The sequence below is a fragment of the Caretta caretta genome, chromosome 25, assembly GCF_965140235.1.
Source record: "Caretta caretta isolate rCarCar2 chromosome 25, rCarCar1.hap1, whole genome shotgun sequence".
Taxonomy (NCBI): Eukaryota; Metazoa; Chordata; order Testudines; family Cheloniidae; genus Caretta; species Caretta caretta.
In genome coordinates this window covers 18542682-18561813 of record NC_134230.1, presented here as the reverse complement: position 1 = coordinate 18561813, position 19132 = coordinate 18542682, and the positions used below count along the sequence as shown (strand labels likewise).

Here is a 19132-nt window from a genome sequence, read left to right as displayed (position 1 = left end):
CCCCTGCCTGTTCCCACTGCAGTGCGCTCTGCCTGCCTCGCAGCAGACACCCACGTAGGGCTGCCAGCTGTGGAGAGGCTTTCAGGGGTGCTGGGGGTGGGGGGGACTCACTCAGCAGCTCCCCTAACAGGCATGGCCCATGTGGCACTCCCCCTGGTCCCACCTGACGGGAGAGGACCCCCAGAGGAGACAGTGCAGGGCTGCAGAGGCACCTGGCCGGAGACAAAGCTCTGCTCTGTGTACCGCAGGGCACAGATGCCCCTGGGCAGACTGAGGCTGGGGTGGATTGTGGCTCCAGTGCCCAGCAACCTGGCCTGCAGGTGGACTTGGTTTCCTTGCACAGCAGCCGAGAGCCAGAGGGTAAATAGAGGGGCAGGTGCAAGAGTGTGACAGCAAATCAGAAACCCCTTCTAGAGGGCAAGGATGGAGAAGTGTCCGGGGCCACCTGCGTAGGGCCCAAGGCATGGTTCCCCCAGCTGCAGAAGCTGTGAGGTGCTGGACACGTCCTGCTCTCAGAGGTGTGGGCCCACAGCCCAACCAGCAGCTCCGACCGCAGGTGCAACTGGCCGTTCTCCCCTGGCACCTCGAAGGCGTCTCCTGGGAAGGGCAGCCTGCCCCTGCCCCTTGACTGAAAGGGCCTGGGTGCTGGAGAAGGTTCCTGTTCCCCCCCAAACACACAGTGGCTAGTTCTCTGCCAAATGCTTCCCCACCTCCGGGCCGAGCAGCGCTGTCCCTGCCTGTCCCACACCTTCAGCAGCAGCAAGAGTAAACATAGCTTCAGCCCCTCATTGCAACTTGAGCAACAGCCCGGGCAGCGCAGACCGCTCCCCCTGCCTCCGAGGGGCCAGCTCACAGGCTGGGGGGGTGCTCACAATGCTGCTCAGCGCCCAGCCAGCTGTCCAGGGAAGCCGGGAAGCCAGGAAACCACCCTGCCCCTCATCAGCCACCACCCCAGCACTGCTCAGAATCACCTTCTCGCTGCCTGGACTGTCTCTCGGTGCTGGCCCAAGGCAGATCTCCAGCCAGTGAAGAATAGGGTGCGCTGGAGGTCGGGGTGCTGCTCCCGGGACCTCGGTTACCTACCGGGGCAATTCTTTTGATGTTCTCTGCAGCCCTCAAGGGCCAAGACAGACAGCAGTGCACCCCAGCTCTAGGTATCAGCCCAAGGAGCACGAGAGCCCCCACACCTGGCCCTTGTCTGGCAAGGAAGAGGCCCAGCTCTGGAAAAGATGCAATTGAGACTTGTCCTTTTATTGGGGATTTTCACAGTTGATGGGGGGGTGGGAGAAGAGAGAGAATAGTACTTTGACTCCATAGCCGCACAGCTGGTAGGACAGTGTAGACACACACAAGACATGGGCCCTGCTGCACAATGGGGAGGGAGGCAGAGGAACTGGGCTGGACAGAGCTACAGGCCATGGGGAAATACCCTCCCTAGGGGGACTGCAGAGACCAAACCCCTAGGAGACAGAGGGATGAAATGGACACGAGACACGCAGACATTTCACCCCTGCACCGTTCCTGCCACATGGTGCTTGGCAAGTGTGTGCATGAATGCTGAGGGGCAGGGCGCTCTCTTAGAGAGCCCCCACATCATCTGCTGGAGGGGCTGTGCTCTGCTGGCCGGCCCCACTGTCTGGGGATCCAGGGACAGGGCCAAGGGGCCACCTCCATCACCCAGGGAATCCTGGCACAGCGCATGGTGGCTGCAGTGGCACGAGAAGCTTTTACAACAGGAAAACAGAGGGTTCTAAGCCAGCCCTCGCTAGCTTTGCTGCAAGAGGCAGCTGAGGTTGTGGTACTGTGGCAAGCCAAGCTCATTTCACAATGGCACCCACGGGCTCCCAGTACCTAGGGGATGGGGTGCTGATTGCATGCCCTCCCCCACAGCTGCATGGAGAGCAGCCACTGCCATGGGCCCTGACCCTGCAGAACCAGAGTCATGGCCACACAAGCCCTGCCTGCTCTACCCTCCTCCAGAAACAGCTGCATCCCTTAACCTAGACTGGTTCTTAGGGGAGCCCCTTCCTGCCTGACCATCAGAAGGGGGCAGATGGTGCCAGCGGTGCACTAGCTGTTCCGGCGCCAGGTCGCAGGTTCTGCCGGGGCAGGAGGATGAGGGACCAGCAGTCAATGCATGGAAATGCCAGGCTCTTCGTCCCACACACACAGGGCTCGCCCACTCTGGGCATCTCCACCTGGTCTGCCAGCCCTCCAGCCATGCCCCATCCTGCTGCAAAGGGGCTGCTGCAACTGCTGATCTCACGCGCTGGGGTGCCAGGCCCCTCTGGCAGAGAAAGTTGTTTCTGTGATAGACAATCAGTGGGTAACGGGGAGGGGAGCGATGCACAGAGCTCCGGCTCCTCTCTGGTGGGAGGAAATCAGACAGTCCGCGCTGGTGCAGGTCCGGAGGTGCCGGGGCAGCTGGTGGGGCAGACTGGGGCGTGGCCCAGCTCCTTGGGCCTCTCCACAGATGACACTAGTTCCTTGCGGCTATGACAACAGACAAGGCCACGCCACCAAGCGCTACAGCTGTTGCGCCAAAGAGCCACTTCCAGGGAATAGCCTGGAGGGGAAGGAAAGAGCCCAGGAACATTAGAGGAGAGCCCAAGGGACCCGGCAGAGCCAGCCGAGTGTGCTCCAGGGGCAGGCCACCCTTGACAGCGGATTCGTTAGAACCCTGCTGGCCCTGAGGCCAGAAAGCAGCATGAGGAATCAGTCCTGTGCCTGCCACGTGGTGGGGGAAGGGGGTCAGGAACCCCCATCCCACGTTGGGGTGCAGGGAGGTTCCCTGCCCCAGGAGCATTTGAGCACAGCAGGGCCTGAGTGGCAGCCCTCTACCTGGCCAGGGGTGATGCCATCAGGTGGACAGATGGCATTGCAGCTCTCTAGGCTGCCGGATCAGGAGCCATGTCTCAGCCCCACCCGTGGCCTGCCAGCCACAGCAAGCAGGCACCTCTACCCTCTCCACCACGGATCCCTCCAGCTGGCAGCTCCAGACTCTGCTCAGAGCCTGGCACACAGAGGCCTTTCCCTGGCACGCGCTGGCTCTGTGCTGGCCAGGAGAGCCCCAGCAGGCTTCCTAGTGCTAGGAGAGGAGGCGACCCACAGCCCAGCACACGCGGGCACAGGCAGCTGGCTGCTCTCTTGCTGAGACCAACAGCAAGCATGGAACCGCTCCGGAAGCATGAGCCATCTCAGCACCCCCTCAGCACATTGTCGCTGCTTTCCCGGGCCCCTGCCCACCCCTGCATTCCCCACCACTCACCCGGGGCGACTTGGCTTTGCATGTTGTAGGGGTGCTGCTCGTGCTGGGGTTCCCCAGCATCTTCCTGTACATCGCGGTCTCCACGTTCTTCTGCTCCGCGTGTTTCTTCACCAACTTGGAGAGCTCCGCATGGATAGTCTGGGAGTGAGACAGCCAGGCATACCTGAGAAGCAGCCCCACTTCCCGCCTCCAGCCAGATCCCAGCACAGACAGGACAGAGAGGAAAGAGCAACACGACAGTCCTGCAAAGACACAGAGCCAGCAGCCCCTTGGAGCCGGGCTCTACCCTGCTGGGCTTCTGAGGGCTGCACGAAGGAGCTCAGACCCCAAGGCTGCTCCACCCCACTGGGCAGCAGGAGCCACGAAGGCCCAGGCCATCTCACCCCAACTCTGAGCAGGGGCAGCACAGCTGAGCTGCTCAGTTCGGGCAGGCCAGGCCTCTGCCCGGGAGAGCTGGCAGACGTGCCAAACAGCAGCTCAGAACAAGGACTCCTGAGTTAGGGTCCTAGCTGTGCAGCCAGACACATCACTTCCGTGTCTCAGTTCCCCACCTTTGAGAGCCTCACGAGGGGGCGACAGGGCCTTGTATTTGCTCCAGCCCTGTAGCGGGTGAGATGCACCCTAGTGGTAGGTAACAAAGCCCTGCGGCTGGTCTGCCAGAGCCCCACCCTGGGGCAATGGGACCACAGCAAAGTCCTGTTACAATTCCCCCCACCCCTCTGCCACCAAACCAGATCCCTCCAGGAGCACATGGCTCAGCCTCAGGCCATCAGCCGCAACAGGCCCATCACAACCATTGGGGATGGTTCCTCAGCATGCCAGGAAAGGGCTGCTTGCCATGCCTAGCTGGGGCTGCTGGTCAGGGCAGGGATGTCCCCAGCAGAGGGGGGAACTCCAGCAAGGGCAGGACAACAGGAGGGTCCCGGGCAAAGCAGGTCCTGGGGCTTCCAGCCTCTTCCAGGGTAGAGCTGCAGCCAGCGCCACAGCTGTGATGGTCATGCTTGGGCCTGCATTCCCGGCAGGTGCTGGGCACGGCGGCCTAGCCAGGTTGGCGTCCTGGACCGACGGCCTGATGTACCTTCCCCCGCAGAGGCGGACGTGATGAGCGAGTAGCCGTGGAGGCAAGTGGCTCAACACCCAACTGGCTTCATTCTTGCCAAAGGCAGGGTTGAATGGGCTAGAGTCAGTGGCGTGACCCTCCATAACCCAGAGAGTAACAGGGCAGCTCCCAGAGCCGCAGCACCCTGCCAGCTCCCACAGCAGGGAGCCTTTCCTGCACCAGTCAAGCGTCCAGGAGCGCTGCCCACAAGCGGGCTGCTCCCCAGATCCCCGGGAGCCTCGTGACTGGGGTGGGGCCAGTGCCCTCTGCTCATCAGGTAACAGGGCCCGTCGGAAAGGGACGTTAGCTGGGTGAGGAGCCGAAGGCCACCTCACAGGAAGTGGTGCTGTATGCTGATTTCACAGCCACTGGGAAAGCACTTTTTTTTGGTTGTAAAAGGAGACTAAAATTCTGCCCAAGAAACAATGAAGAGCAGAGATGCAGCAGTTTGTTTGGATTCCCACCGGAGAGAGAGAGAGAGAGAGAGAGAGGACAGGGGAGGCGAGGGTCAGTTAAGATCGCTGGAAATTGTACTCCAGCAGGATCCGTCAAGCCCATGCCAGTCTCTTTAGCGTGCTCCTGACCTGCATCCCTGTGAGCACCGGGAAGTTATGCTGGAAAGCCTCGAGGTTTCACAAGAGGTGCAGGCTAGTCCCTGCGCAGCCTGGAACTGAGCTCCCTGCAGGCTAGTCCCTGCAGTCCTACCCTCTTAGAACAGAGCTAGGTCCATACAAGACAGGTTCGAGATCCATTTAGGGGCATTTTCCCAGCACCTTGGGCGGCGAGATGTCACTGTCTCAGCCCCACTCTCTGGGATACAGCAGTACTAGCCCCCGCCCCTACTGGCTGAGGATTCCTAGCAGCCACGAGCCAGCTCTCAAAGCCCACATCAGAGGAACCAAAACAGAGCTGAGTGCAGACAGGACGCGAACCCAGGGCCTGGAAAGACTCAGCTTCAAGCCTTTGCCCCTTGTGCAGTGGGACTGCGCCCTCTGCTGGGGGAAGCTGGATACTTGTCTCTACACAGTGGGAATCCCACGAAGCGTCTTTGTAAAGGCATATGGGCATGGTGAAGTTACCTAAAGGAGCCAAGTTCCTTGACTTCTGTTATTTATCCTGGGTGTTTCTAAGACTCAGCTAATTTAAAGGATCCAAGTTTGCTGTTCCCCACTGATGGGCTCTCCCCATGACTCCTCTCTTGTTTGGAGCAATGAGAAGTCAGGGCCTTCACGCCTTGGGTTCCTGTACGCTAGCCAAGCACTGCAGGGGAAGGGCTCTTCCTTTACAAGCGATGCAGAATTTCCAGTTTGTGCTTTTCATAGAAAGAGATTTAGGCTCTGGAAAGAGGAGCCTTTCCAAAACCAGCCTTTGGGGCCAAATTTAATCCGACCATTTCCAAAGTAATAAAAACCAGGGGCACCAGAGAGAAGATTGGATTCTGGACAGTGTGTTTTTAAGATGCTTTTGAGAGTGAAATGCAACAAGTTAGCCCAGTGATTGCTGCTTGTCATAACCCCACAGGCTGTCTGCCAGGTCGGTTCTGTTAGGAGGGCATCACGTCCAATGGCTTTCATGGGAGTTGTGAGCCCATGAGGAATTCCTGGGTGCAGTCCCTTGCTGTGTAGCAGGACATCTCCAGAGCAAAACCTGCCCCTGTGGGGGCAGGAATTAGCCAGCACTGCCTTTTCACCGACCCTATTTGAAGGGTTAGAATCTGGAACCTCCACACAGGGGGTGGGAAGAGAAATGCTCAATATTGCTGTGTGCTTGGCTTGCACCTGATGAAAGGCGCCTGACTGACAACTCTGGGGAACTGAATGATCAGACACAGATGAACATGATTTGTTGGGGGAGAGTCAACATGGCTTTTGTAAAGGGAAATCATGCCTCACTAATCTACTAGAATTCTTTAAGGGGGTCACCATAAGCATGTGGAGAAGGGTGATCCAGTAGATACAGACTACTTGGGCTTTCCAAAAGCCTTTGACAAGGCTCCTCACCAAAGGCTCTTAAGCAAAGTAAGCTGTCATGTGGTAAGAGGGAAGGTCCCCTCATGGATTGGTAACAGGTTAAAAGTCAGGAAACCAAGGGTAGGAATAAATGGTCAGTTTTCAGAATGGAGCGAGATAAATAGCAGAGTCCTCCAGGCGTCTGTACTGGGACCAGGCCTATTCAACATATTCATAAGTGATCCGGGAAAAGGTGGCAAAGTTTGCAGAGGATACAAAATTACTCAAGACAGTTAAGTTGAAAGCTGACTCCGAAGAGCTACGAAGGGATCTCACAAAACTGGGTGATTGGGCAACAAAATGGCAGATGAAATTTATTGTTAATAAATGCGAAGTAATGCACATTGGAAAACAATCCCAGCTGTACATACAAATGATGGGGTCTAAATTAGCTGATGAGGGGATGGAACAGTTTCCGTGTGAGGAGAGATTCAAAAGGCTGGGACCGTTCAGATGGGAAAAGAGACGACCAAGGAGTGGGGCAGAACATGAGAGAGGTCGATAAAATCGTGACAGGGTGAAGCAAGTGAACAAGAAAGCGTTATTTACCCTTCACATAACGAGAACCAGGGGTCACCCAATGAAATTAATAGGCAGCAGGTTTAAAACAAACAGAAGTAAGTATTTCTTCACACAACGCGCAGTCACCCTGGGGAACTCGTTGCCAGGTGATGTTGTGAAGGGCAAAAGCTAAAAACAAATTAACCAAGTTCCTGGAGGTCAGGTACCTCACTGGCTACGCAACCCTGGGCACTGGGTTACCCTAAAGTTCTGACTGACAGAGGCTGGGACTGAACAGGGGACGGGTCACTCGATAATCGCCCTGTTCTGTTCATTCCCTCGGGGGCACCTGGCACTGGCCACTGTGGGAAGACAGGACACTGGGCTAGACGGACCATGGGTCATGTTCAGACTCCTCTAAGCCACAGAGCCGGTGAAGCTACATTCTGCAGCTCATGAAAAACAAGTCCTATGTAGACGTTATGAGTTAGTTAACACCACTGCCCTCCAGACCCCTGAGCCTTTGCTCCTGGGAACTCTGACAGCCCAAAGGAGTGGCCAGGTCTCTGCTGGACAAGCAGCCCCTGTTGACATTCCTGATGCGCACAAGATGCTTCGGGGAGAGCTGGGATTGTGGCTGACAACATCGCTCGCATGCCATCATACTGGCTATCCCAGCCCCCAACTGGGCCAGCTCGTCTTTGGCCTCGTCCCTATGAGGAAAAGGCGCGTTCTTCCCTCAAGCGAACGCAAACCCAGTAACACCCTACGGAAACAAGGCAATTTGCTGCTTTCACACAAGTTAAACCTTAGGCTCTCCCATCCATCTCCATCAGTCCCGGCACGGCTTTGACGCCATTCATACTAAGGAATTCTGCTACATGGCCAGCAATCACAGGGTGCGGTAAGGTCAGAGAGACAGGCTGACCATCCAGCCAGTCCATCTGATGGGCCTAGCTAGAAATCAAACCAGGTGGCGCCTGACCTGCAAGGAAGCCAAATCCTTTTTGGACTTGCCTGGATGAGGAGAAGGGGGAGTTACCACCACCTCTCTTCCTAGCAGAGATGCTCCCTTTTACACTGTAGGCTCTTTGGGGCAGGGACCGTCATTCACTAAGTCTGTACAGCCTCTAGCACAATGAGCCCATCCTATCTGTGACCATTAGGTGCGACAGGGATATAAAGTTTAACACCACTGCAATGAAATGCCCACTGAGATGCCTTTTCATAGTCAGGGGCACTCGCTGACAGACAGGGAGAGCTTGTCCCCAGAGCAAAGCCCTACTCTGCCCAGACGCATGAAGGATTTGTGTATTCTGCCCCCGGCCCATGATCCTCACTGCCATCCTGGGTATTTTCTGGCTGCCTCAGGGCTTCCACTCCTGCAGCAGGGCATTAACTGGCAGGAAATTCCCCACCCAGAGCTCATCCCGGCCCATGCGCTTAACTGGAGTCCAGCTCTTTGGGGCTGCCCCCAGAGCAGAGTCAGTCATGCTCTGAACTGCCAAGCAAGGAGCCAGGGCTTGATTTCCACCCCACCTCCTACAATGATGGCCCAAGACGCTGGAAGCTGCTGGGCTGGGATCATCAATGTAGAGGGTATTTTTAACAAAGGATTGGGCTGGAGGGGCACCTGCCTGCCATGGGCCTCGACCCTGGGGGCAAAGGAGGAAGGGGAAAAAGCAGAGACCCAGTAGATCCATTTTCCCATGCATAACCAGAGCCGGTTCAGTCCCTACACTATGCAGTGTGAGCACACACCACATGGTACCATAGCAATCTGAGCCCACAGGAGACACTGAATGCCTTGCACGGGCCAGCAGAGCAGCGCTGACCTGCTCCCGAGGGTGCCAGCCAATCGGCCTCCCCACGCCGGGATGGCTGGCAACACGAACCCAGAGTCTCAGTGAAGTGATGCCACACGACCAGGAGCCTGGCGGCTCCGGCAGGTAAATTCTCAGCTGGTCGCTCACTTCCACTCCAGCAGGAAGAGGAGCCCACTAGCCAAGCCCAATGCGCCAGCAGCCCAGCCGGCAGGGCGGCAGCAAGCACACTAGCCTACCTTGTTTGACGGCTCCAGCTTCAAAGCGGCTTTGAGGAGGGGTATGGCCTCGCTGTACTCGCCTTGCTGCGCCAGCACCTGGAAGACAAGCCACAAAGCTGAGCAGAGAGGCCCCTGGCTGGCCCCCAGCAGACACGCTCCCGCCCAGGCCGCAAGAGGCCAGGGTCCATCCAACACTCCCGCTGCTAAGGGGAGGGGGCCTCGCACAGCTCAGAGCCCCACTCTTACCTTCCCCTTGCGGAAGAGGGCTTTGATGTTCTCTGGCTGGTGCTCCAGGACCTGGGTGCAGGATCTCAGGGCAGCCTCATAATGGTCCAGCTTGAGCTGAGAGGCTGCCAGGTTGTTGAGACATTTCACCTTCACCTCCAGCAGCTCAGCCTCCTCCTCTGGGCTGAAGAGGACTGCAGAGATCCCAGAGCTGAGTTACACCCGCAGTACAACTGCTTTCCAGCCCTGCTCCAGCTCCTTTCGGTTTGCATTGCAGGGAACCCACTTCCCTAGCCCGCAAGCCATGGAGGTGTCTAGACCTCACCTGGGCCACCAACAGCCCGAGAGGGTGATCCCTGGGGGAGCCCCAGTAGACTGCTGCTGGGCTCTGGGCAGGACAGAGAGGAGCCAGCCTCTGCCCCAAGGGGCTCACAGCCATGGACAGACCAACAGAGGGTGCCCGTGGCGACCAGGCTCTCAGAACCGTGCTGGTATGGCTGCCCGCAGGGAACGCTGGGGGCAGAGCAGGTGTGCAATGAAGGAAGCAGGCTGTAAAGCCACCAAATGCTACTTTCCAAAAAAATCTCCCCCCGACACTGCAGAAGGGCCCCAGGCAAGGAGACATCTCAGAGGGCAACAGTTCCCGAGAGACACAGGCTGCCAGGAGACCCAGCTCCCGGGTGGGGGATTTCTTGGCTCAGGCAAGGAGACACTGTTCGAAGAGCAGCGTGTCCCAGAGGGGCCAGCGTCACACACGAGGACGAGGAGGGCTGAGCCCTGAGGGCTGGGCACCATGGTGGCAGAGACGCCTCAGACATGCAGCAACTCCACTTCCCAGAGTCCTGCTGCCCCCAGAGAACAGCTGTGCAGGCAGGAGCAGGACTGGCTGACCCCAGGGCAAGGCAGGGCAGGTACCTTTGGAGCTGGAGTTGATGGTCTTCAGGGCGATGTCGTACGAGTTGATGGCCAGCACGTAGTCCGTCTGCTGGTAGTAGAAGTTCCCGCGCTCCCGCTTGCGATTGGCCAGCTGGATTTTCTCTCTCCCCCGGAGGAGCTCCAGGTCAGGAGCATCCTGCACGGCCAGCAGCTGCACTTCCAGGGTGAGGGCTGCGTGGGGCGGGATGTCGGGGCTCCTGCTCACATGATGGAGGAGACGCGATGGCACCTCTCCCAGGAGGAAGCACGGGCCCAGCCGAGGCTGCGGTGGCTCTGGGGTCAGCAACGCTATAGCTCTGCGGCAGAGCCGCCTGGCGCCAGCTACTGCCCCCAAAACACCCACCGGCTGCGAAGGAGCCATGCAGATTCAGTGCTGGGGAAAGGGGCAGCCCGACAACTGACACACACAGAGGCAGCCAGACCAGGGAGGGCAGCAGAACAGACCCTGTTGCCAGCTATGCCTCATTCCTGCCCTGGAGAAATCCCACCCTTCCCCGAGGGGCAATGGGGCCCACTGACGCCTGGGCTTATCTACTGGGACTGCGGCTAGGGGGTGAACTGTGCTGGGGACATGTTGATGAGGAATCGTACTGAGACCAACACCTCCTCTCTCTCTCCCCACGGCAGAGGCTCCAGCCTTTGGCCTCGCTGCTGCAGGCCAGGGGGCTATCCCGGCTAAGCCTCCTCTCCAAGGATCCTCCCCCCTCCCTTTGGTCCTGCTGCGGTTAGCCTCCCACAGCCTCCCCGCACGGTCCCAAGATCCCTCTCACCTGCCCTGCGGGCCGAAGCAGTACTTGGCATCTGACATGATCAAGGCAGTTTCTCCCATTTCTAGCAGCTGTGCACACAGGTCTAGGGCCTGCAGGGACCCAGAGTTCAGAGGGAGGTCAGTGGAGGGCGTTCTCTGCTCAGGAGCAGGTGGTCATGGATTCAAATCCCACAGCCAGACTTGGGCTCCTCCCCAGAGGGCTGCTGTAGTGCGGGCAAAGGGACTGTACTGCTGGACAGGTCATTAAACCAGCACAGGAGCAGCTCAGAGTGCAGGCCGGCTGCCAAGCAAACCAGAGCGAGCCTGGCACAATGCAGGGACAGAGCAGGGGCAGGACAAGAGGGCATCAACCTATAGCCCCAGACTTGGGGCTCTGCTTCTGAACCACAGTGCTTGGCGCAGAGTGCCGGATCAATCAGCCAACACAACCTGGTGCCTTCGAGCGAGGAAGGGAGCCCCGCTTCCCAGGTGGGCAAAGGAAGCACTCACATGCCTCCTGTGGGTCGCCAGGGGGACGCACTCCCTCCCCCACCTTCACTCTCTCCCCGAGTTCTTAGAGAATAAAGCCAGCTGCCAAATCCACCTGTCAGGATAAAGAAGAAATTCCCTGGGCCCCTCCTCCCCCGCATTGCCCCACATACAGCATTCCTCAGTTAGCCAGGTGCATTACGGAGATCACAAGGGAAAGAGACACCAGGTGTCTGCAGTCACTCGGGGCAGGCAGGATACCGGGACCAGAGGAAGCAGCCATCTGACCCACACCAGACCCTCTCACCCAAACATTCCCAGGTCCATGAACCAGGCTTTGCACACAGGCTGGGCTCCACCAGGGAGGTCAGCTGCTGTGCAGAGATTCTTCTCCTCCCCCACCCCAAACACCTCTCGCTCCAGAGCACACAGGCCTCAGCCCCCTCGCACCTACCTGCATGACGTCGCAGTCTCCCAGGGTGAAGGAAAGGCTGGGATTGTCCTCCACCACGCTGCCATCCTCCAGCATCACCTTGAGTCGGACGGTGACATCCTGGCCTTTGCGCGGCCGGCTCTCCACACCTTGACCTGGCACCAGGGTCTTCTTCTTGAGTAAGCCACTCCCTGGGGAGAGAGATGGGAGCCAGAAGCACGTCACACCCAGCGGGAGATAGAAAGGCTGTCTTGGCTCATGCTGCCGATGTCCACTTGGGTTTAAAGGGGAGGTGGGAGTGGGGAGGCGGGAGTGGGGAGGCAGCCAAGGTGGCACATTCCCACTAGGGGACTGATGCCGGGCTCAGAGCTGGCCACGCAGCCACTGCTCCCATGGCTCATGTTGACAAGAGCGTGGTGGCCCTGAAGAGCCACTGGATTCACAGCTCTGGGGAACAAAGGCTCCTGGATACAGACACCGAGGAGGGAGAACGGGACAAAGCAAACTCACCCCCAGCAACTACCACCAACCTGCTGCTATCCTGCCAGGGAGGGACGGGGCTAGAGACAAGAGTGAGGGTTCACACTCCATGGACTCTCTGCTGAGACGTTAGCTGGGGGATCCCCTGAAGAGCTGCCACTTACCTCTCTGGGGCAGGGGCTGCGTCTCGCTCAGCATTTTGTAGGTTCTAAGACCAGAAAGGACCATTGTGATCAGCTAGTCTGACCGCCCGGATAACACAGACCAGAAACCTGCCCCCTGTTCATTCTAGGGCAGCTCTTTGTATTTAACCATTGGGACAATTTACTGAGGGTCACAGGGGCGTCTCCATCACTGGCCATTTCTAAATCAAGACTGAATGTTTCTCTAACCGATCTGCTCTAGGGATTATAGGGGGGCAGGTCTCTAGCCTGTGCTCGCAGGGGGTCAGACTAGATGATCACAATGGGCCTTTCTGGTCTTGGGATCTATGAATCCTTTGGAAAAATCATCCAAATCTTGATTTTAAATTCGTCAGTGAACAAAAACCCACCTCGCCCCTTGGTAAATGAGTTAATGACTCTCACTGTTGAAAATTTACATCTTATTTCCAGTCTGAATTGGTCTGGCTTCAACTTCCAGCCCTTCAGAGGACGACATTAGCACAACTGGTTGACTATGCTGAAGAGCCCATCATCAGATCTCTGTTTCCCAGGTAGGGACTTACAGACGGACCAAGTCTTCCCTTAACCTTCTCTTTGTCACAACGAACAGACTGAGCTCCTGAGTCCCTCCTGGAGGGGCACGTCATCGAATCCTTTCAACAGCCTTGTGGCTTTTCTCTCAAAGCCCTCCAGTGTATCAACATCCTTCTTGAACTGTGGGCACCACCGCTGGACACAGGATTCCAGCCGCGGTCGCACTGGTGCCAAGTGCAGCGGTAACAACCTCTGTGCCCACTCGCCATCCCCCAGTTTGTGTCTCCCAGGATGGCATTAGCCCTTTTGGCCCCAGCATCTCAGCGGGTGCTCTCGTTCAGCAGATTAGCCACCATGGTCCCCAGATCATCTTCTTCTTGGGAAGCACTAGCATGCTCTGAATGCTGCAGCGATCCAAGTCAACAACCTACATGCCATGTGGGGCTAGGCCGAGACCCTCCCAAATGAACACACCCCTGACTCACAGGAGACTCTGTAAACAAACTGCAATGATGGCTGACACCTGACCTGGGCACAGACAGGTGGCTCAGAGGCCAAAGGCTCCATAGCGAGGCATCTGCCACACCCTCGGGCCCCCTTTCCTACACCACTATGGCATCTCCTGAGCTGCTGCGGGGGGCACATAGGAGCCCTGACTTCAGCCTGTTTGCCCTCGCTGGGAGGAGGGAGAAGGGGAAGAGCTTGTGACAACAGGAAACAGCATGGCATCTTCCTACACAAGATCTTACCCAAGACATCAAGCCACTCCTCAGCTGCCTGGGGCATGTTGGAGACCTCCTCCGGGGCTTGCTCTGACCCAGGCATCTGGGTGTCATCTCTGGCTGGTGGGGCCCTTCCCGTCCCTATGTCCTCCAGAGGGGGGAGTTCACTCAGGTCATCGTCGTCATCCTCATCTAGGACTTCAAAGTCCTCCCCGCTGTCCAGCATGGAGGCGCTGGCCTTGGTGAGGCCCGGTGAGCTGAGATCAATGCTGGTGTCAGCCCAGTCAGGGGAGCCATCGGCTGGACCCTCCCCTCCAGAAGCCATTGCAGAGAGGTGAGGATCAAACTAACTAAGAAGTAAAGACAGAAGAGGGTGTTTTGTTTGGGGTTTTTTCCCCGGGGAGAGGCGGGGGGCAGGGGGGTGAGTTTAGAAGAGCCGTAGTTTGAGATTCCAGAACTACCTTGAAATGGGGCCTTGGAACCCAGCTCCCTCCTCCCCCCAGCCCAGCAGCCCTTGGGGAAGTCAGCACTCACTCTGATAAACAGTGATCACTCAGATACAGCCAGGGTCCAGGACCCTGAGCTACCGCGAGAGAGACTGCAAATGGAACAGAACCAAAGCACCTGAAATTGCTACTCCCTCACTGAAACACAGTGGGGCACGTTTGCCCGTTGCTCCCCAGCCCCCATCCAGGCTGTTGCCTGGACTCTGGGTGCAAATTGACCGGCTATGTTGTAGCTTGCAGTGGCCTCTGGTCTTTGCCATGAGCTTCGCAGGGCTTCTCCTCCGGCTCTCAAAGCCAGAAGCCCGGCATGGAAGAGTTAATCTGAAGCCGATCCCAGGATCACTGCAACCACACGTTTCCCTAACTAGTTTCCATTTATAGCAAGACCTACGAGCTGGGCTCTGCTGGGAAACGAAGTCTAACATGGCGCAGCATGGGGAGGAATTAGGAACCATCAAGCTCACAGGCAGCAAAGAGCCTAACTGGCAGAGGGAAAATATTTCCTAGATACAGAGTCTACAGCCAGATGGGCGGCAGGCGAGCCTCTCACCAGGGTTTTAGAAAGGCCTGGCTGACAAACACCTGGCAGTGGAGATTACCCCAGCGCTGGAGGAACAGGCTGGGCTGTACCCTCAGGCAGGCTCTTGGTCTTCAGTCAAGGGGACAGTTCCAGAAGGCCACCCATTCGGCGAGGGGCTTCATTCCTCTTTTCCAAGGGTATCTTTAAATAAGATAAAATAAAATAAAATCAATTAAGAAAGCTTGAGGAGACTCTTGCAGAGTCTGCAATCCCCACCCAGCCCCCATTTGGGGATGTCTGGACCCGATACCAGAGCCACCCATACACTGTGCTGCTTTAGAGCCAAGTATTGCAAAATAATCCCTGGGAAGAGGCAAGCGAGTGATGCCGCCAAGAGTCCAAGGGCAGACAGATTATGTCAGCCCAGCTTCCCAGCCTGGCCTCATACTCAGAGGGTGGAGGACAAGCCAAGGCCTCAAAGAGAAACAACAGGAACCTTGTGTCTCCACCGCAGAGCCCACCGCTGCTCTGGGTACGGCAGAGAGCACTCCCAGCAACAAGGGAAACTTGTTCACAGCAAGAGCTCGGTCTGCAAGCAAACGCCATTTGCTGGGAGCTGTTTATTACACACAAAGAGCCACAAGTAGCTAGCTGAGGAAAAGGTACGGGCTGCTAAGAGCAAACACGCAAATAGATCAGCTCCCGTCCAGGGCAGGAGAAGGGCGAGGCACCCCCCTGCACTGGGGCAGCCAGCTCACAGACGGGACAGGAACACTCTGGCTAGCGTCAGACAATGCGAACCCAGCTCCACAGAGGATAGAGGAGAGCAGAGCGCCCATCAGCCTGGGCCGAGCAGGCAATGAACATGTAAGAGAACAGGTTTGGGATGGACAGGAAGAGACTGGTCTGGTGACAGCTGATGGAGATCAGCTGCCTTAGCATTCTCCTCTGGAGTAGGTGTCAGCCTTGCTGCCAGCTAATTACAGAAGCGAAACCAAGGCTGGTCTTGGACACCAGCCCAGGACCACAAAAGAAGACCTATGACCTACACTTGGACCTGGAGATATCGAGGCAAATAACTGTGGGGGCCACGTTCAGCAGCCATAGAGGGACTGCTAACAGAGTCTGCAGCTCAAACACCCAGACAAGAGCTACAGTACAGTGCCTAGCACTTTGGGGCCCCAGCAGTGGATTGAGCTCTGAGGCCCTAATGCAATACACGTGATAAAGGATACAGCTCAGAACGGTCCGCCCACCAGCTCAGAGCTCTAGGCTTGCTGGAGAGCATCCTTCTCCCCGTCTGGGTCCTTCCAGCCTCCTGGCTAACGCACCATCATGCACCAAACAGCAATGCCTGGATCTAGCCATTTGTATCCACTACGGCAGGGGTTCTCAAACTGGGGGTGTGACCCCTCAGGGGGTCACAAGGTAGTTACATGGAGGTCACGAGCTACCAGTTTTATGGGGCTGACAGCCCTGAGCCCCCATTAAATTAAATTGCCCCTGCCCCTGTTTTTAACTTACAAGGAGGGGTGATACTCAGAGGCTTGCTGTGTGAAAGGGGTCACCAATACAAAAACTTTGAAAACCACTACTCTACAGCAAGTGCACAGGCCAGAAAAGAGCCATATTTCAGGAAGTTACTCCTCAATGTCATGCCCACCCCCTCCAGTTATCAAAAGGGAAAGACTGGGGAGTTTTAAATAAAAGTTCTCTCTTCACCACTGCCACAGTTCGTTTCCCTTTCTCTCTCTTTGGGACTGGGAAAGATGCTCAGATCCATAGCGATGAGGACCAGGTGAGTAGCTAGATAGACGGGGGATAATAATCCTGATCGTCTCCCATCCTTAGTCCCTGAAGAGTTTTACAGTGTAAATCACAGGCCTGTCTCACACTACAATTCTGAGCAGCACTCAGCACAAGGGGCCCTCTGGGAGCTACCACAGTAGAATAATGAAGATCAGGCCCATAAAAAACAAATAAATCCAGCCCGGTCAGCATCCCCTTCTGGTTCTCAGACCCTTACTACTGGCCAGGCTCCTTGTGATCCCAATGCAACATGGGAGGTAAAGTTACACTCCCTCTAAATGTAACGGACATATTTCTGCTCACACTTGTCACTCTGATGAGTGTGCTCCCAGAACCCTGGGCCCTGAAAGGACGGGCACGACTGGGACAAGCCCAGGAGCTTCCCTTAACCAGTCACTGGCCAGGGAGACTCAGGGCTCTGGCAGGCCCAAGACACTTTGCTGCTGCATATGGCCTGAGTGAATTCATCCTTGCCTTAACCACTGCCTCGCCCCCCAACCCCCAGCCCATTGCCTGCTGGGCTTTGCCTCTCTCACTGCCAGTCCCTCCAGCCCCGGCTGCCAGCCCAGCTACAAGACAGGCTGCAGCAGCATGCTGGGTCACCACAGGGAACGCACGCACCCAGCTGGGACACTTAGCAAACAACAGCCAAGTTAAAGGTTGTAGTCACCATGCCAAGGTACAAGTCCTTTAAGAGGCAGGACCCTAGCTACCCAGTCCTTCTTTCCTGGGCTCCTGCCCACACCACCCTGCCCCAAGTCACTCACCAAGGAGGAATTCAGAGTAAAGCCCCCAGCCAAGAGCATCATGGATTGGCACCCCGCAGGGAGAGCCCATCCAGAGACTCATGCCGCTCCAGTCTACAAAAAAGCACCAGAAGGCAGCCTAATTCTGTGAGCGCCACGATGCTCGGAGAACAGCCTGGATTTACGTGACAGCGTTTCCCAACGCCCCAACGCCGCAGCATGGGGCAGGAAAACACATTTTCCCCTAGTAGGCGTTTCAGTGAGGGAGCGACACAAAGCCTCTGTGCGGGGCCCAGCCCTAATGGGCAACACCCGTAGGAGCCTTGGCCCAGCGAACAAGCCCGCAGGTATCGTCCCCTCCAGCAGTTGGCCTTTTCAGGCCCCGCTTCCCAGCAGGAGCCACCCACAGAAAGAGATGGCAGGACACAAGCACCAGACTTAACAGGAGTTCACCACGAACACGGTGAGAGCGATATGGTGACTGGACCCTTCAGCCTCCCCGAAACCCAGGGAGCAGCAAGGGATGCCCCCGCCCTCCTCTGCCAAGCCACTGCAGGTCACACAGCTGCTCAGCGGGCGCCATGGGGGGACTGCCCCTTTGGGACCATCCCCCTCCACAGAGTCCTTCTGCGCACCCCGCCCCCGGGGCTCCCCCCCGGGGCTCCCCCCCGCCCCTCCCCGCTCCCGGACTTCCCCCCCCACCCCCGGACCTCCCGCTCCCGGACCTCCCCCCCGCCCCTCCCCGCTCCCGGACCTCCCCCCCCACCCCCGGACCTCCCTCCCCCCGGGGCTCCCCCCCGCCCCTCCCCGCTCCCGGACCTCCCCCCCGCCCCTCCCCGCCCCCGGACCTCCCGCTCCCGGACCTCCCTCCCCGCCCCCGGACCTCCCCGCCGCTCCCGGGGCCCCCCACCCCGGGGGCCCGTCCCGGGGCCCCCCCGCCGCTCCCGGGGCGCTCTCAGCCCCCCGCGGGCCGGGGAAGCGGCTTGGCCCAGTCCCCCGGGCGCCCCTGCCCTTCACGGGCCCCTCGCCCCCCGTCGAGGCAGGGCCATCCCTACGCGGGCTAGCGAAGCGCGCCGGCCGCGCTCGGACACGGGCACCAGGCAGGGGCCGCCCCGCGAACCCCCCCGGCCAGCGCCGCCCCCACGAGCTCCGGCACCCACCTGGCCTTTGGGCTCAGCTGCTCCAGCCCCGCCCCCCGGCTCTCATTGGCTCCGCGGGCCTGCTCCAGGCCCGCCCACGGCTCTCATTGGCTTCCCTGGGTGGGGAAGACTGCCGCTAAGTGGCCGGCTGCAACGCCCGTCTCGCCTGGATCGGCCTTTGCCCGGAGCCTTCTTAAAGGGGCCGCGGCCGGTGGGGCTGCGCGCAGGTGGGCTCAGCCCGGGCTGCCCCTGCTGGGGTGAGCGGGGGCTCTGGGTGGGTCCCCGGCGTGGGGGGGGGGAGGTCGTAGCAGCCCCCACTGCCATGCAGAAGGGGCAGCCAACAGGCCCCAGCATGCACGGCTGCACCCCAGCCCTGGGGAGATGGCGGGCCCCAGCATGCACGGCTGCACCCCAGCCCTGGGGAGATGGCGGGCCCCAGCATGCACGGCTGCACCCCAGCCCTGGGGAGATGGCGGGCCCCAGCATGAATTGCTCTGATCCAAGGTGGTAGCCACCCCATGGGGATGGCACAGCCCATCAGTGCATGTGCCACTTGATGCTGGCAGTCTGGACTCTGCCTCTCCTTTGCAATTTGGACTGAGACAAACCCCCTCATTTTAATCCCTGGATTCTGTGTGGCTACACAGAGCTGGTGTCCCCGTCACTTTTGTGGCTGAAAGTTATCTGCCTCCGAAATGCAGTCACTGCACCCTCATTCATGGTCTTTGTCACATGCTGCGTCCCTGGGAGACCTGGCAGG

The 19132-nt window shown here is 58.3% G+C and overlaps 2 protein-coding genes across 6 annotated transcripts in view; one reads left to right on the top strand and one right to left on the bottom strand.

Annotated features, from left to right (window-relative positions):
* UBA52 (ubiquitin A-52 residue ribosomal protein fusion product 1) overlaps positions 1-19132 on the top strand; it is a 375240-nt gene that overhangs the window by 336579 nt on the left and 19529 nt on the right. The window lies entirely within an intron of this gene.
* FKBP8 (FKBP prolyl isomerase 8) lies at positions 1231-18487 on the bottom strand. 4 transcript variants are annotated; one of them, XM_048830505.2, is made up of 10 exons: positions 18394-18487; positions 14709-14879; positions 13680-14002; positions 11774-11943; positions 10853-10941; positions 10062-10279; positions 9168-9340; positions 8940-9017; positions 3269-3406; positions 1231-2566 (listed from the first exon to the last, which is right to left on the bottom strand). In XM_048830505.2, the coding sequence occupies exons 3-10, from the start codon at positions 13975-13977 to the stop codon at positions 2480-2482; spliced, it is 1251 nt and encodes a 416-aa protein (XP_048686462.1). In that variant the 5' UTR covers positions 13978-14002; positions 14709-14879; positions 18394-18487; the 3' UTR covers positions 1231-2479. The 4 variants fall into 4 exon arrangements, with proteins under 4 accessions (XP_048686462.1, XP_048686461.1, XP_048686464.1 ...); XM_048830504.2 differs by lacking the exon at positions 18394-18487 and adding an exon at positions 18289-18379; XM_048830507.2 differs by lacking the exon at positions 18394-18487 and adding an exon at positions 18289-18379 and having other exon boundaries at positions 14741-14879.